The 19,141-nt window shown below is 43.3% G+C and overlaps 1 protein-coding gene across 7 annotated transcripts in view; it reads left to right on the top strand.

Annotated features, from left to right (window-relative positions):
- Positions 1 to 19,141, top strand: part of LOC146829259 (muscleblind-like protein 3) — a 504,035-nt gene that overhangs the window by 414,525 nt on the left and 70,369 nt on the right. For all 7 annotated transcript variants that reach the window (XR_014962213.1, XR_014962212.1, XR_014962214.1 and 4 more), the window contains exon 5: positions 11,525 to 11,755. Coding sequence is in view for 4 of the 7 variants with exons in the window: in XM_085607894.1 (XP_085464020.1) it covers positions 11,525 to 11,755 (231 nt within the window). In the remaining 3 variants the exon portion in view is untranslated. The remainder of the gene's footprint in view (positions 1 to 11,524; positions 11,756 to 19,141) is intronic.

Raw genomic sequence — 19,141 nt, 5'->3', positions numbered from 1 at the left:
ACTTGGATGAGGAGGGTGTCAGGCTCTGAGATGACAACACAATAAACTGAACAAGCATTGGTAAAACCAATAGGTCCTTCATTGACTACCAGCATTTTAGCTTTGTCGGTGCTTCTTTTATCATGGTTCTTGCAAAGCTTTATTGTTGGGGAGCTATCGGGCCTTCACCATTTTAAATATGTTCCACTGTAGGAGCTCCAAAATATTATTTTTATTCAGGGTACAAATACAGCCAACAAACCAACACTCTTTGACCTTCCCAGTCCTTATCATGGTTGATGAGTCAGTTATTTGTTTAAACTTAAATACTTCCCAATTGTCATTCTCGTTACAGAGCATTCTGACCATTATAGTTCGAGTTAATAATTCTCACCCTGTTCTCCCATATCACCCCATAATGAGGCCTTATGGAATATGTAGTTTTTATAAAACCCAGTTCATCTTTTGTCATGTTCACTACAAGTTCATGCCCATAGCAAATGAATTTGTATGCAGCATATTCACCTTTGTAGCCTTTGTTCCACTGGTAGATGGATACATTGTTGTGCTAACACATAGGCAGGGTTTGGCAACAGGTTTTGATGTATGATGCACTCTACTAAATTTCAATGAGATGCATGTGTAATACCTTAGTGACCAATTATTGATCTATCTTCAGAATAAGCTTATTCCTACTTCATTTAATTCTTCACTGTGTTGTTGACAGTGTGATTTTTGGTTATCTTTTGTATTCTTCTGGTGTTCCTAAATTGCTAGATAATCTTCCATTTGTTGTGGTTGTCATATTCTTCAAAGCATCTTTCATTGTCTTGTTCTTTAGGATAGAATATGTGGTTGTGTTGAAGTGTCTCTGATTTCCTGGTTGATACATTTTACAGATGTGCATGCATTTCTACATTATTATTCAAGCCAAAATGTATTCTGTTTTTGAGTCTTCTGATGGTTTTTGACTTCAATTAGCAGTGTTTATGTATTCTATCACCACTTCTTTCAGTTTTAATTATCATTGCTACGCCTTAATATGACATTGTCTACCAATCACCTGCATTTTATGCTTGTTACGCAAAATGCCCGAGATTATGCCAGTGCTCCACATAGTGTAATTAATAGTTTGTTTTGTTAAAATCCTATCGCAGAGTACAAGAATATTGCGAATGAACAGAATGCGGGTGGCTGTGGTTCCTGTCACGTGAGATTCTGCCCTATTTTTTAATACAAAATGTATCTGGTGCATTTTGAATAAAAACTAGCGCAAAATGCAGGACCAGCCTAAAATTAGGCTCCATAATTCAGGATTTACAAACATGTTGCAGTAGTTTATTTTGTTTTTCCATAAGGTTAGCTTTTACATGAATGCAGGCTGCATGCCATGGAACAGTGACTAGATTATTAGGAAAGGCTTGTAGTGAAGAAATTGAGCATTAGTAAAATAGCAAAGATATCATATAGAAAGACATAAAAAAAAAAGAATGGAAAATTAGTTATTTAGCATTCGACCCTGCGGTGTTTCAAGTTTATTTTGCAGCAACCAAAGACCCTGTTGATGGTAGTTAAGTTAGCTCAGTTGCTGCACAGCATTGCCTCACCTAACAAAAATAGTCCCTGGATCACCCTTCGAATAAGCGACCGCCTGCTTATCCAGATTCCCACCACCCATGCTGAGCATGGAGTAAAGGGGGATGGGAAGCTGTTGTGCATCAGCATATAATACTAAGCGTTATTATTTGAAAGGAGTCGGGAGTGGGCCCATATACACTGATATGTTTTAATACAGATTTCTGAAGGATAATTTGAAAAAAACATTACAGTATGCTAAGGGCTATGAACTGTACCTGTGTGCAAAACAGGCATTGGCAGAGGCAGTAGTTCTGGGTTGTTGTAGGTAAATGCGTTCCCTTTAATGGCTATATGTAGTGCTGAATGTAGTTTTGTGGCTGTCGTAGTGTGTGTGTTTGTAAGATTTGTTTGTTGTAGTTGTGTGTAATGAAATGGTAGTGTGTCTGGAACAGTGCCATTTCAAAGGTGTCATGGTTTCTGATGTACACAATGAAAATGAACGCCTTCCACCCACTGGTTTGGTAGTAAAAACAGCGATATTTGAGGTGTCGCGGGCCTCTCCCAGCCCTAGGCCAAATGCCATAGCACCACCCGCGCTATTGATACGCAATCCTGGTAAGGCAGTTGTAGCTCGAAACTGATGACGTGTTTGTGACAGTGTTATGATATTTGTAGCAATGGTGGTATGTTTGGCAGTGGTGTGTGTGGAGGTAAGGATTGGGAAAGTGGAATGTTTGGATTTTATCTGAGCTGAAATGATGAATGATCCCTTTCCAGTTTGCACAAGAAAAGGGCAGAGAGAGGTTTGAGAAAATAGTGGAGCAGACCGCCTCCTCAAGAAGTGGGTTTTCTTAAGGCCTTGGTTGTGTTGTTGCAAGAGGGGAGGCCCAAATGTCTGAATGAACGAAGTGAATCATCCAGACAGGCTTGAGCCTTTATGCCTCTTCTCCTTCCCTGGAGCACCCCTTTGTACTCAGAGGCAGCAAATAGCAGCATGGATTGCATCCTCAATTCACTACATATCTAAAAGCTCAGATTCTGTTTGAAATTCTCTGAAAGTGTCCATAATCACTGTGATTGTGCACGCCTGTGCATTACATCCGCTTTCACTGGCAGGAGCGCAGCATGCTGTGCTTTACAGTTACCCAGAGCAAGACTAACTCCTTGCAGAGGAGTCAATGTTTTATAAAACAGAGACAGGCAGCACGAGAGACCCCTCATTAGGGACAACTGCCCCCAACAAAGATCAGCAAGTGATAGGTCCGCACCTGGAATAGTGCACCCCTTGAAACACTGAAGCATAGTGATATTGGCGAGCATGGAATGGATCACTCCATCTAATATCAAGGATGTTCGATGGGGGTCAGAACCTCTGCACCCACCACTCCTGCCTTCCCTCTGCCTCTGCATCTGTCGGATTGCCTTTCTTGCTCGTGAAAGTTAGGAGACAGCAAGGAAACATGCCACGTGTATTCACACTAGTAGTATCCTGCTGCTATATTGGGCTCTAAACTATGACCATCTTACAGTTTTAAAGGTGGTATGGCATACATAATAAAGGTGAAAGTCCATAAACAAGTCAAGGACCCATATTTGGGAATAGCTTTAAGGGTTTATTGTCTCTTAAGATAACTGTTGCTTTGAGAACAGTGTTTGTCATGTAAACAGTAATTTTTAAGAACATGGAAACGAAATTAGTCTTGATTTAAAAGGAATCATTCTTTCCACCCTGTTTGAATTACATTTGAGTAAATTATGGTTTTGCTTATGGTTACAGGCAAAAGCCCTCCTTCCTCGAGTAAGACTGTTCCACTGTCTGAGCAAAATGACCCCTGTTGAAATGTTTGAATGCAGCATTCAGCAGCTCAAATGTGGCCTGTTAACTCTTGCAAAGGAACCCAGTGTGCAGCAGTTTTCACTGTTTATCGAAGAACATTTATTTTAGTAAAAATATGCTAAATATATAGTAGATCATGAGGCAAATAAGGCAAAATCAGCGATCACTTCATCAACCGCTTGAGTTGGGCGTCAGAGAAACATTGACATGTGCACAACGTCCTCCTCTCAACTTTACACAAATTCATCCAGCCCCGCTGACATTGTCTGCCTCCTACAATGCTGCCGTGTCTTCAGTCGACCTGTTCATTCAGGTGACATGTTGGTCTCAGTGATGCACCCCACTATAGTTACCACGGTAAATGGTGCCCACAGATCACATCAGGTTTGTTCGCAGGTCAAGTATAGTCTGGCAGAGATGCCAGTCAAGAAACACGTCCTTACATATGCTGTCCAATGTTAACAACCATCATACATGTATCTTAGACAGGTAGGTCACGTTGTATGTGTGAATTAGCACCTAGTAAGGGGTGCACGAGGAAGTGTTTGCACCATCCATCATCTGATGTATCGTACACTTTAGCAGTAGGGGAGGGGGGGTCGGGGGGGTCGGGGGCTCTCTGGTCTACCCCTGGGTACCTAAACACTGTCAAAAATCCCATTAAGTTATATACATCTATAAATCTGTACTTCTGAGAAAGTCGTTGTTTTTGTCTACTACACATAATGCAAATTCTACATAGAAAAATAAATACCGAATTTTGTAATTTGGTAGTTGAAACAGAAGCTTCTTTTTCAACTTTCTTTCAAAAATGCAAAGTTCCAAATGCTAAAAAAATGCAATATTTTCGTACTCAATTTGCCTAAAATGTCACATCTGTTAGTTTGTATAACAAGTATGATGGTGGCGTTTTGAGTCTTTTTGACATCTCTATGCAATGAACACTTTCTACAGACAAAAAAGTGAGAGGTCGAAGAATATTAACTGAGCAGAGAGCGGGCGCAACATAAATGAAACTGCATGTTACATTTCTGTGGTTTGTATTGTTTTATCTACAATGTACAGGGACTAGGTTGCTTCCAGATCCAGCGACACACGCATGAACAGCCCCCTCCCGAGCACCCTTCCCTCCACACCCCCAGCACCCTTTGCAATATATTGAGAGTGCTGGCTATTGGGACAGAGTCAACCTGCTACACGTGCTCACTCACCCCTCTAGCATTTCACCTCTCCATCTTTCTGATTGGATCAACCAGGCTCAGGCTTCTCCCACAAGCAGCTCATGAGCTGCTACTGGTAGCCACTAGACCAGCCGCGGTCCGTGCAGGTAAGGGCGGTGGGGCCGGGTGGCGGTGGGATTCTGATGGACAATGACGAGGGAAAATTCAATAAATAATAACCAGGTCCCACCGCTCTTATCTTCACGGGCCGGGCTGCTGGTAGCACTCCAGCTACCCATAATTAGCTCTCCTGAATTCAGCCCTGCCTACTAAATTCTTGGTTGAATTAATAAATGGATGCCAAAATTGAAAAGTGCGTATTTGAGACGAAAATGTGTGTATTTTCAGAAGTCATGAGCCGATGTTTGGGAAGACTTGTTACTAATATGAAGTTGGTGCCAGGGGCATTGCTGCTGTGGCTGTTATGTATTACCTGTGTATAAAGGCATTGCACATTGACAAAGCTTTTTAGTGCAGGAAACCTTGCATGATGCACTCACACTGTGCGTTATCTTGCATGTGGATGGCCACTAAATGAAACTTCTCTGATGTGGGCAGTAATACAATTCTAGTAATATTAGTAGTGCTGGCTGGTTTTCATTGAGCATATCTCTTACTACAGAAAAAGTTGGAAACCCCAAGCTATTTCCATTCTGCTCATAAAATAAACAAACACCAAAGACACTCAATTAATGACATCTTGCCAACATATTCTGCTGTAAAAAAAAATGCCTCTTCTCAAATCCTATTACATATATCATAAAGGTGTAACTAGCCTACTTAAAAAATTCAAAGAAACTGAATTATGATCAAAAATTGCAAACAGAATACCAAACACCTTGGTGGACAGCCGACAGGATGGCTCAGCGAACTGAACGCACACCTGTAGAGCCTGCCCCCATGGAAGCTGGAAGCCCGATAAAGACTTACAAACGTCTGAATAATAGTAATACCTTTTATTGCTTTTAAACAGGCTGGGAAGTTAAAACAAGTATAGTTGATTAGAAAATCAATGAGGGAATAAGTAGCACTGAGGAGGCAACAACGCACAAGTGAACAATACCCCGTCATGCTCACGAAGACAGTGTACAGCTTGGGTGGTGCTTGGAATTACAATGCGCCAAAATGCTGCTGGTATTGCGTATGTCGAGAAGGCCTTGGGTTGTACGCCGAGGGTGATGAGATCTGTTGATTGCTGCCTGTATGATAGCAATAATAAAGTCTTTGGTGGCCTCACTCTGCATCTGAATTCACTGCGGGCACAGAGGCTTGTATGTTTGTACAGCCTCTTCACACGGGTGGAAGCAAATGTGAACCAGCAGAATGCTGCCATTCGGCTGATGTTCTGTTCATCCCATGGCTGTCTAGTGGGCTGAGTTAAATTGTGAATGACTGGGGGAATAACGGCAATGGGTGAACAGAGCTGGCCCATAGCCCCACTCTATGAAGGCCGATCCAGAATGTAAATGACACTTGAAGTAACCAATGGCTGAAGGGGGCTGGCCAGCATCCTCTTTCTGTGTAGTTATGTGTGTTTGTATTTATGTACTACTTTAAGTACAACAACTCTGGTGAGACAGCTAAAATTGCCTCCAACCCAGATTTAAAAAGCACCATCAGATAACCTAAATATTTTATCAACATGCCAGTAGTTGGCTCTTCTGCTGAAAACATTGTACTGAGCAGAGCAATGGCAGTAAAATATCACTTTTAAGAAACACATAATTGTATTGATTTGACAGTTAAGGAGCTGCCTTGATCCTGGCATACTGCCAGAGGGAGTTGTAAGCAAGGCAAAAGATGGAGAGGTGCCCTGGCGGAAGAGGCAGATATTGGGGAAATAGAATCTTGGATATCGGTGGCGACCCCTAATGAGAATGACATCCACTGCCTTTCCATTCCTACTGTTAACACTTAACCCAAATGTTAGTCTTTTCATGTTTTGACAAGCATTGGCAAAGCAGGGGCTATGTGTTTATTTTGAGCCCTGACATAACACATGTAAGAAGAACACTGTATGAAATGCATATAGGAGATCATTTCTTGTGTGATGAGCCGGAATACTTTTGAGATGGGCAGTAGTCTCTCAGTCATTGCAATGCAAGCATTTTGTAAAGGAGGAATGATGCGCTAACCAGCCAACTGCATGACGCGACTGAGACATCCTCCTCTGGGTGGAGTCAGGGCTGAAAGGTGAATGCTATGAAAATTGAAATAAGCATGCTGAACCTTAGGCTGGAGCGGAAAAACACACACTGCGTTGCAATACCACCCATTTGCATCAGATGTTTGGACAGAAGACTGGAGGGTCTTCAAGGGAGCTTATTTTCCCTGGAATTTAATACCAAAGTGAGCTCAGTGGTAAGCTTGTATCCCTATAATTTATACTTTTGCTGCCTTATGTTTTTTATCAGATTTACCACAGTTTAGCTTGCTTGGTTAATAGGAATGGCTTGACTATAACAATTTCGTCTACCTGGGTATACATACCTAGTTAGAAATGTACACTCTATAAACAATTTTAGATTGGTCTGCAAGAGTGACTGTAAGCAACATTCTGCAGGAATGTCTCTCCTGATGCTGTGAACACTACTTAGTAACCTGTATCTGTCCATATAACATTCACTGCACTGTGCATTGTCCATAATCATGTGCAAGAAAAAACCTTGTGATGACTCCTATTTAGATTGGCACTGAAAAGCCTAATATTGAGGGAGTTCAGGAGGGTGAAGTGTACCATTTCCCAGGGAATATCCTCCCGGTCTGGAAAGTAAGTATCAGTGATTGTTCCAAGAATCGTGAATAACACCCAGCATAAGCTGAACGGTCCCCTTCGTCACTTTGGACCAGAGGTCTCCAACCTTTTCTGTAATAAGAGCTACTTGTGCTAAATGAAAATCCACTTGAGCTTGATATTATTAGAGAGGTGGTAGTAACCACATCATGCAAGATTACATTAGTGGTCACCATATGCATGATTTCTAGCAGTGTCCACGTCCGTGCCACGGTTGCCAGGAGTAATGTGAAATAGGCTCTCCATGTGGAATGCCTCTTCATGCATAATACGTAACAGCCAGACTGCAGTGCCCTCTCACACCAAGTTAATAATATTAGCAATAGTCTCCCCAAAACTGTTTGATTTTTTTCACTTGAATATCAGTTGCAAATATATTTTGGAAATTCAACTATTTTTTCTCCAAACCTCAACTTATGAATCTTGAAAATACACACATTTTCGTTTCGTTACATGCTTGTTAATTTTGGTGTCCACATATACTAGTTCAAGAAAACAGAAGCTTCTAAGGTAGTACACTGGGCTGCACGCAGGAGAGGTACTTACGCTGGAGAGGAGGAACCTACTTTAGACAGAAATTCAGCCCTGTACTGAAAACACAGCCCATATTCCCAAATGAGTTGGAACGCCGTGTTAAAATAAGCCTAGAAAAATGTTTTGGTCGTGGATAGCCCTAGTCACAAGGCTTAGGAGATAAACTGTATTCATACACTAAATGTAGACTGGTGGAAGTTGAAGGAAACTGCATACAGCTAATAAAGCGATCATTCTGTGAAGGTTGTGGCAATCATCCCTGATGTAAAATTGCTTTGGGGATGGAGGGTATAAATGACAGGATGATTCCAGATGGAAGAAAGGCTCAAGTGTACAGTGGTCGACACAGCTTTTCTGTTGTGTCTCTGACGATGATATTTCCACAGGTAAGGTTTGTTTAAGTTTTTCTTGTGATTTCCTACTCCACAGACAGTCTTGGAGTTCTTCAGAGGTCTAGGTTCTCTTTAGGATAATCTGCTCTCTGTACGTACCTGTTGGTTCACGGCTTTTTAATACCTTGCCAACGTTTCAGGAAGAAATGGTTGTTTACAAAGACATTGATGAGATTGTCTTCTATGTTGGGACTCACAGTTATTGGTAATACAATTAAGTAGTAAACGTAAATGCCCTTTGTCTATGCCTGATGTGCATCAATCACCCAGTTATTTTAGGGGCTGCTGGTCCAAGGATGATTGCTGAAAACTGCAAATACAAACATTACTGGCCCATTTCTTTAATGCATTCAGAACTATTAATCTGCAGATTTCTACACTCACATAAGTGTAGATTTCCATCTGTTTCAAATTTATTAAACTATTGAAGCCTACATTTGGCAATCTATGACAGTCAAAGATTTCTAGGTGTAATCATTTGATAACATTTTTTTTCTTCACAGGATGAATATCCTTCTCTGTTGCAAAATCACTTCTCCTACACCATGTCACTTATAAGGTGTTCCAATCCCCTTCTAATTCTCTAAAAGGATTTACTCTTGCTCTTGGCAAAAGTAAATCTTCAACCACATCCTAGCCGTAAAGGAGGCAGACAGTATTTTTGAATACCCAGAAATGTCCATGTTTGTGGGCATTTCTACCGGGAATGTCCCCCGAAGAGAAGAGTTACTCGCACAGATATGTCTGTGTAAGAAAACCCTTGACAGATGAAAACATTACTCCTGTGAATAATAAATGAGATTTTACACTCTTATAAAGGTTACACGCTGTTATACCTGACATCCTTTTACTAGCCAGGACTGCCATTGCAGACTGTGTGCAGTATTAAACTGCCAATTTGACCTGACAATGAAACCTTTTGCCAAGCCTAAGCTTCCCGTTTTAATACATATAAGTAACCCCTGAGGTAAAACCTACATAGCCGATAGGGCAGGATGCATTAAAGTTAAAAGGTAGGACATGTGTTTTTAAGTTTTACCTTTCCTGATAGTGAAACATTGCCAAATTCGTTTTTCACTACTATGAGGCCTACCTCTCCTATTGGATAACATTGGGAAACATAATTGCATTAAATAAATGCAAATGTTTGATTGAAAACAGGATGAAATGTCATGTTTGATCCCAAAAGACTTGTAAATTAAAAATCCTCTTTAGTGGCAAAGTCAGATTTTGAGTCGTAATTCTGAAAATGCCGCTTTTAGAAAGTGGCATTTTCTTGTCCTACCCATTTGGTGCCTGCAGCTTCTGTCACATGGCTGTGGGAAGGCGAAAGAAGGACATTTCCAGAACCAGATTTGGTAAATAGCCTAGAGCTTTCATCCACTTGAAAAGTTGGCACTGTATAAATATTGGACATTCAGACCACTCCTGGACCTGTGGAGGACACTCAGAAGACTGCCTTGTACTGCAGGGGACTACCTTGCTGCTTGAGTACCTCAGAGGACTGCCCTGCTACTTGAAGCAGCCTTTTACCCTCAGAGGACTGCCCTGCTGCTTGAGACCTGACTTACTGCATGAGCCCAGGACTCCAATGGCTGTTCTAAGCTAAAGGGTCACAACAAGCTCCAATATTGTTGAACCCTGCACCTGGACCTGACCTGTAGTGACTCATGCCCTCCTGCTGGTGCCTCTCTAGTCCTGGGCACTTGGAAGTGGTGCCAATGATGCCCAAACAGGCAAAATCCAAAACATGGGACTTTGAAAATCTTTCAACAAAAAGTGGCCTGAATATTTTCCAACAAAAAGTGGCCTGAGAACCGGCAGAGAACCAGAACTTACCTGCTCATCGATCTATCCAAGTTGCATCTATGGTCAGACTGACTTTGTGGTAGCTCTCGCTAGGTTCTTCCCTGCAGAAATAAATCATGTTTAGCTGCCCTCCGCAGAAGGGGTCTCCGGTCCTCGTGGAGTCCTCATCAGCTACAGCCTGCAGCTTCGTCCCGTTGAAGATTTTAGAGTCTCAAAAAAAATGAAAAAGTCCAAACGTAAAATCTTCACTGCGACTTCATCCTGCGGCTCCCTGCCGACAATGCCCCCTCCTCAGTCACTGCTTGCTGCTTGCCCCTCTTTAAGTTTACCTTCTCAGGAAGCTAAACTGAGACCGGGCCCAATCTACCTCCTGTATCCGAACAGCACTTCATCGCGTTTGGCCATAACTTTTGTCTATCTCTCGCGACTAGATGCCCGTGGTTCGTGCTTTGATCTTTTGGGTGCTATTTATCACTAAAAAATTTAACATTCAAAACTCCTTTTTCATCGATTGGATAAGTTTTGTGTAAAAAAAAATGTTTACGTTATTCTAAATGGGTGTGGGATTTTTCTTGTGTTCTGTTTTCACTTTATTACTGTTTGTGTGCTGCATAAATACCTAACAAAGTTCCTCCAAGGTAAGCCTCACTGCTTATGTGCCAAGATACCACACAGGTTAATTTAGTGACTTTTTGTGGGTCAATCTGGCAAGGATTGTGCTTGTTGCTTGAGAAGGTTTCCACCCCCTCAACCAAAAACCCAATTTCCAACACACAGGTAGATAGCTTTGTGTATGATGCCCAATTTGCCTTGATGTCCCATCTGTGTAACCCCATAAAGAATATACTTTAAACCCTGAATAAAAATAATCTGTGTAGTAACCGTATGCTATAGTCAGTGGATACAAATGATTATGGGTATAATACATGTATTACTGTCTCATATTACGAAATGACAAATGATGTCCAACAACTAGAGTGAATAGCTAATTACGGTCTATTAGTGAATAGCATAGATAGGAATTATTTGGCACTTCAATGAAAATGGTCAAGCAAACATGTATAAGAAATATGAATGCACAAAACTGATCAAAATATATCCCCAAAATACCAGTTTGCCATGAGAGAAGCTTTTTAACTCTATGCCCTTGGCCGCTGGAAGTAGTTGTTATAGATTAGATAAAATGATTCCATTGTTGGTTAATAATTACCAGACGAGCTGTTGCATATAGGGTACTCTTGTTGAAATGAAGAACTTATGGAAGGAGAAGTCATCATTCTGCATTTTTAATTTTGATGTATTTGCTATACAAGATGCCACCATGTCAGCATAGCAGAATGCTCACATTTCAGATGCCATTTTACATTTGTTTTATTTTAAGGTTTGCAGAGAATTTCAACGCGGAAATTGCACACGTGGCGAGAACGACTGCCGTTACGCCCACCCTATAGATATCGCGATGATTGACACGAACGAGAACACTGTTACAGTCTGCATGGATTACATCAAAGGCCGATGCTCAAGGGAGAAGTGCAAGTACTTCCACCCTCCAGCGCACCTGCAAGCCAAAATCAAGGCGGCCCAACACCAGGTGAACCAGACCGCTGCGATGGTAAGTGCATGGCCTTCTTGTGTAGACTTCATAAAAAGTGAACAGTACAGCTGTGGAAGGGAATGCGAGTGGCTATATCATCATAGTTACTATTTTCAGTTAATCCCCAACAAATACTTGCTATCATCAATGGTAGTGTATTTAGGTTAATAGAAGTATGCCAAGATTACAATTCCCAGAATGCATTAGGTTGTCATGGGTAGACCTAGGGCTGGAAACAGTGTTTGTGATTACATAGAATCAGATGGTTACCCTAAAGTCAGGGCTTATGCAGAAATGGAATTCCCAATGTGATGGCCTGTGCTGGCGGGGCTGTGACAACCCCGGCACGTTACTTCACCTCCTGTGGCACTGCCCAAAACTACCAGGTACTGGGACCAGATACTGGATGATATTGATCGAGCCTTCAACACTACCATTCCCAGATTCCCCGCATATACGCTCGTAGGACTACCAAACGCACCTACATTCCCGCTCCTCTCCGCTCCATTAAAGGTAGTGAGATGACCCTGACACTCAATGCCGCACACCGAGTATTGTTGTCCAGCTGGAGCACAGACAGAATCTCTGACCACCCACAATGGCTTCACCAGCTTTGGTCTCTGCTTGGTAAGGAACGGCTATCGATGGCAACCCATACAGATAAGTCAAAATATACTAAAGTCTGGGCTCCTTTCATCTCTATCCTTTCTTCTGAGTTTCAAGAGCTGACGTGCCCTAAATACTTATGCATTTTGAGGCTGATTCCAGACGGCCAAGTAGTGGAGGGAGATCTGGATGGCTCCTAGACTACTCTCGTTCTATGATTTCTCCCCTGATCGCAATCATTTACGGTGATTGGCTCGTTCAGACGGGGTGGGGGGATAGAGATTTGTGGTTTATGCCTTTGATTTTAGGGGGAATTTTCTTTTGTTTTGGGTTTGAAATTCTTAATTTGGCTGTCTCCGCAGTTATGCATGTCAGAGAGCATCTCCAGGGTGTTAACCTGAGACGACTCTTGGTTCTCCCTATTATTTGGCATGTATATGGTCACCAAATCAGATCTTAACATCCCTTTTGAGACGCAGCCCGCCCACCTTGGGTTGTAGGCGACATGCTGTGTAACCCCTTTCTAATTGTATGCTCCAATAGAATGCCTAGTGCGCTTGGCACACCAGATTTGCTTTCGCTGCCGGCCCAACAGGATGTGTACTGCTCTCACTATTTGCTTTGCCAATAAAAGAGATTTAATTCTAAAGTCAGGGCTTTAAGTGGGCCGGGTACCAGTTTTAAAAAGCAGGTGATGAGACGGGTCCCTATTGGGCTCTCCATGTTTTGCCCTCAGGGTAAAAAAATTAATCTTAGCTCTGCAGCAGTGTCACCCTTTACTGCCTTTGATGTAACTTCAAGGAGACTCGTTATAGTTCTTTCATAGCCTCATCATTTCAGAAAGGAAACATTTTCAATATTAAATACAACTAAGCCATAATTGTGGCTTATTTGTCTTATGCAACTAACACCAATTGACAAAGCCAATAGCCCTGGCTTGTTGTAGGTGTAATGTTACTTGTATTCTATACCTAGATGCAATGACAGAAGCAGCAAAATACCAGTCGGGTGGCACACTATTCTAAGCACAGATGTTTAGCTTACATTTTTTAAGCCACGCCCTTAATTAAATCGGCCACCCCCCTTTGAGAGATCTCCAGTTTTATCATCCCACTTAAAGCCCTGCCTAAAGGGAACATATAATTCGAAGCTGGGTGGCAAATCTGCACATGGTGTTATAGGTCACTGCAAAGTAAGTGCCCGCACAGATCCCAAGGAGCTGGGGCCATTCCCTTAATAAACAGATAGTTCTCTGAAATGCACAAAACAATTAAGTGTCAATAATCAGGTTTCTACTTTTTCCCGTGTTTGAATTGCAGCAATGAGTCAGCTTGTTTCCACTCCTCATACATTAAGGTTACCAGAGGGCTCCTTGTTACTGAGAATGTGGTGCTGCTATTGCATTCTGGTAGCTGTAGTCCGGGTTCACTTCAGTTGATGCAACGCACCTGAAAATAAGTATTAGTAACAGAAACACCCAGGGCTGGCTTGCTGAAACCACGGTGACATGGAGTCATCTGAAAACGTTGATACGGTTAGTGTTGTAATAGGCACTCCCATGAAATTAGTTAAGTGTAATTAAAACAAGCATTTGCAATGCAATAGGTCTCACATGTGCGAGAGTTTAAGCTATTGGTTTTATAAATGACAATGCCTTTTATTTATATGTTGTTTATAAATAAAAGGCATTGTCATTTACAATGCCAATAGCTTAAAATCTTGCAAATGCAAGACCTATTGCATTGCAAATGCTTGTTCACTTTAGCCCTGCTCCTCTTCCCCTGTCATGTCCCTTCTAGGCTCCTCTTACATTGTATTCTTACACTCTTTCATTATATTCAGTTGATTGCAAATCTGAGTGTACCTAAAGTAGAAATAAAGGTTTTTATGTGAGTCACGTATGTAAACAGGCTCATGTCAACGATTTATAGCAGATTATTGTGGTACCAGTTGCTATGAACACTGAATAAAAAAATGAAATTACAAAATTGAAACTTTAAAAGATTTTTTTAAATGTGAAAATGCTCGCAATGCTGATGTATTTTAAATAATTAATGTCATATTATTGCCCTTAACATACACATTTCACTTGAATGCTTAATTTTGTGCAAACAGATTAGTTATTTGTTGATGAGCTGGACTCGAGGATTAAGTGACAGTTTTAGGAGTTACACTTGAGGACATCCTAACTTGATGCACCGAGAGTCTATGAATTGGTACGCAAACCGTAACTGGCAAGATGCGGACCAATCCAGTTCAAGATCCAGCCACTCCCATTCAGACATGTTGGAAGTGACGGACAGTTCGGCCGTGGCGAACATTTCTTTCAAAGAAAGGGGCCGTGAGAGGTAAAAGATTCACTTAGACACTGACTGTGTGGAGGCTTGGATTGCACTGGAGAAGTAAACTCCAACAAGCATTTGCAATAGAATAGCTTAAACTCTGGTAAATTCGAGACCTATTGCATTGCAAATACTTGTTTCCTATTTCTTTATATGCTAAAAGCGTCCGCCCACCATTTCCTTTTGTTTTCATTACTTTTGTTATAATCTCGGAAACGGCGCGGGTGCCACGATTGCATCAAAAGTAAAGAAATAGAAAGCACTTGTCGACCCTTGCTGCAAAAGGTAAGAACCCCTACCCGCAGCTGCAGCATCTGCGTGGTCGACGAAACAGCACCCACCAGAGAACGTCATCCTTTGCCGCATTCATTATGAACGCCTCCCCAGTTAGTTGTGCAGACAGCAGAAAGGCGTGGCCCGCACCACTAGAAAGGCTTTTGTGGCCCATATTTGAAGTGGCAGCGCCGAGCGGCCCTGACTGAGCGAACGTCAGATAAAAGACAAGCCGCCCTGCTGCACCAGCATTGAAGAAAGTCAGCAACAGTATTCACAGTCATGCGCGGCTGGTCGTTGCCTCAGGAAAAGAAAGAGAGAGTCAGTGGCCCTGCCACCATGAGCCAAGCTGAGGAACCGTCAGATGAGACACCTGCCCATAGGCAAGCCAACTAGAATTAGCAAGGAGCCACGACATCCCCTGACAGACGGCCAGCACCACATGTCCCTGTCTACTAGTGAGTGGGTTTTCATCTGCTCATGCTGACAGCCCGATGGCCATCTACACTCCCGACAGAGACCATGTTACTCACACCCACTCTCTAGGCCTCACCGACATAACATCAACATTTCCTAAGCTCCTGCATCAGGAAAACTGCAGCGGTGTGAGAAGAGAGGTGGCTGCAGCAGCCAGCGGCAAGCCATTGCACCATACCCCAGCAGAGAAACGAATGAGGGACACCCAACCTTTGCATTATCTACCCTTGTGGTTGCCAAGCGACTCGGGCGTAGCCCTCTTGGCGATCCTGCAGCGGTCCCCGCACGCCCACACGGTCCTGTGTCAACCCAGAGATAAGGGCAGCAAGGGAGTTTCTGTACGATGGAATCCCAGCACGAGAGATATATCGAAGCTGTTTCACCGACAGGTACTAAGACGCACCGGGCATCAAAGGAAGACGTCCAAACACGGTCAGTATCATCCCAGCCTTGGCAGGTTTGCCTTTCACAGAGCCAGAGCACCTCAAAAGAAACTTCTGCAGCTGACTCCACCAACGCTCCTGATGCACCCCCCAATTTGAACTGTTAACGTCAACCCCAACACCATGAGATGAGGCTGGACCGACCAACATCTCACAGGAGAACTGTAACCCCATGGACTGTTGTCGAGAGATCCAGACTCCATCCACACCGCATTCGTGCCCATAGACATCTGGTGAAACAACGGATGTGTGCCCTGATGCCACGAGCTCCCAGCTGCACCTGTCCTCCTAACCTGTACTGTCCTGTGGACAGCCTGAAGAGACTCGGTGTATTTTTGTTGTCTATTCATTCCCACAGGTTGGACTATTTTTTTTTTTTTTTTTTAGTTAAGTTTGCGAGGGATGTAGAGTCCTGCTGGACTAATGTGTTCCAGGTACGGGTGTACCAGCCACACCCTGAGGGCTGGCTGTCACACTCAGCCCACACCCATCCGGCACTGGCATCACACATAACGTGGCGAGTCCCAACAAAAGGGGCCAGGCGCACGTGCACTGGGCCAGTTGTATGTGATCCCAACTATGTGTATGAGTCGTCCCTATCACAGCATGCAGGCCTGGACCCCACAATCCTACAACAGTGACTTCGAAATAAAGACTGGCAGGTGGTGTGGCTGCCACCCTTCCAAGGCCGGATATCTGTGACCACTTTTAGTTAGGCCCATTTGTTCTGGTGAAATATGTTAGAACCAGTTTGTTGGGCCACACAGATCTTTACGCAATGGCATCACGTGGGATTGCTCCAGGGGCGTAACACAGGCCCCTGCATCCCCCGCGGTGGTGGGGGTGGGCCACAGCTGCAGGGGGCGCCCTCAGCACTGTACTCAGGTCTGAGTACTCCGGATAAAATCCGGAGTGGGGCCCCCTCCTTGTACAATGCAGGGGGGCCCCTTAAACTTTCGTTACGCCACTGGATTACTCCGCCCCCTAGTTTGAGAAGCTCTGCACAAAATGCAGTAGGTTTCAGCAAGACATCGCGGCCTATTGGTTTATGTCGGATACTGGTGTCTGAGCGCTGTTGGCTGACCTTCCTGTGGTTTCTAATATGGGATTGTGTATGGACCTTCGTGGCTTTGGGTTTAGATGCTGTTTTCAGAATAAGCCGCTGGCCGTCTTTCTCTGCTTTTTTCACCATCCACCTCTTTCTACTAATTCCTACTCGCACCACTCATCTGGCGACAGCCTCCCACACAAGATAACATGCTGGCACTATAATAATAGTAAGTGTGTACCAAATTAACTCATCGCTGATCGGCAAACTTCCCACTTGACAACACAAGCTACGCAAATCTCTCCGATAGAGCCGACCACTCTAAACACGTATTATTTAACGTTTCTACCTTCCAGTGATAGCCTCCCACACAAGGTACAGAACTGGCACTAGACTATTTCGTTCCTGTTTATTTTCATATTACAGATCAGACAAGCTTCATACTTGAATACACAAGCTATGTATCTGTCCTGTGTTGTTACATAACACATTAAACACAATATTTAACACTGCGCAGATTCTTCATTTCCAAGACAGCCAGGTTTCTGTGACATTGAAGAATTACTAGGGTTTTATACACTGCATTTTAAAAGTATCAATTTAGTGCTTTAAGCGTAACCACCCCCGTGCTGTGCATCTTTAAGCTTAAATATGTGTGTATTGCATGAATTATTTCGTCCACCTGCCTGCTCTTTTGCTGCCTTGCTTGATCCCCCTAACTCCGCCCCTTTCCCGTCGCCTGCTTGCTGCCAGCTAATTGAGATTACTGGGTCAGTGACGCGGCCCCTCGGGTCAGCCTTTGACCCCGGACTTGGACCGTTCCCGCTTCCGTATGCCATCTTAGACGTGCTCGTCCATGCCAGTTTGACACTGTGGAACGTGTCAATTACAACTAAGGCTCCTTTCAGAATAGATCCTTTCTGTCAGGGGTTGTATGTCCATAAGCTAATATTTCTGATCTCGATCAATAGCGCGTCACCAAATTGAATATTGCAGTCGCCTACTTTCAGGAGGGAGGGAAGTCGCGTTATCGAAGACAGACGGGGCAGCGAAAGGGTCCCCAAAACAAACCGGCGAATAAATAGCACCCCTATCGTTTAAAATTAATATGAAATGATGCTGCGTGGTAATAGTAAAGGGCCATGCAAGAAGGGGCTGTAGCGCCTAGAGGCTTATTCAGGGCACTCGCTAGGTTGGAACCTTCTAGAAATTGAGGACTTGCCTAGGGAAGCCCTCATGAATCCCCCTTTTCTAAGGGAACAGTTGAAGTCCGACTTGTGATGAGTTGGTAACTTTGTAACCAAATTTACCAATGCGTGCATTACGAAATGATTGATACCCGTGCAAAAATGATTGATGTGAGGTTACCGAAGCGCTACATTTATTCCCCTGAACTGCGGCTCAACTCTTCCGACACCGTTGCGGTGTGCTTGTGCGGACTGACGTTGAGCAGTGCGCCATCAATGGGTTTAGTCATTGTACCTTTCCGTGGCCTGCCTTTAAAAGAAGTAAGAACACGCAGTAACCTTTACCGATGACTCAGCATCTGCAGCCGCGTGCTCATGATCAGCTGTTATGCTTTTCGAAAAGACTATCGAATCATTAAAAAGTACTGTTGAATTCCAGTGAATATGAATCCGGAGTGGAAGCATACAAGTGCGCCAACTTGTAAATCCTCGAGCGCAGCGCCGTTTTTAAATTGCAGCACGCATGGGCAACTTTAAATGTAGCTCGCCTGTGTTGTTGTTTTAAGTGATTGTCATTCTGCGGTGAGAACATTTGAATAGGGTTCGGTCATTCGTATGGCAAACAGTTTCCGTGGAGATATGCAAAAACCACACAACTCAGTTGAAAGAAAGAGATCTCATCTAACTTGTCTTAGCATTTGTAGAAACCATCAGTTCTCCCTTATTCTCGCACAGTTGTGTGTGTGCCAAGGATGCTTGGGCCTTCATGCAAGGAAGAAAGTGAGGCAGCCTCGTGACAATATGGTAGGAGAATAGGGCAAACATTGTGCCCATGGTCCCTCACATCTCTGGGCCCTGGTGCCGCTCCACCTGCTGCACTATTGATAGCTACGCCCCTTATCCGTGATCGTGTCTCATGTTCAATACCTTCTCACAATGCACTTTTCAGACATTGCCACACATAAATACCATAATGTATCCCACTCTATAGTTCAGTTTCTCTTAATAGAGCAACAAAAGTGCTGACC

The sequence above is a fragment of the Triturus cristatus genome, chromosome 5_2 (assembly GCF_964204655.1).
Source record: "Triturus cristatus chromosome 5_2, aTriCri1.1, whole genome shotgun sequence".
Taxonomy (NCBI): domain Eukaryota; kingdom Metazoa; phylum Chordata; class Amphibia; order Caudata; family Salamandridae; genus Triturus; species Triturus cristatus.
Note: the sequence above shows the minus strand (reverse complement) of the source record. Positions and strands in the feature narration are given on the sequence as shown.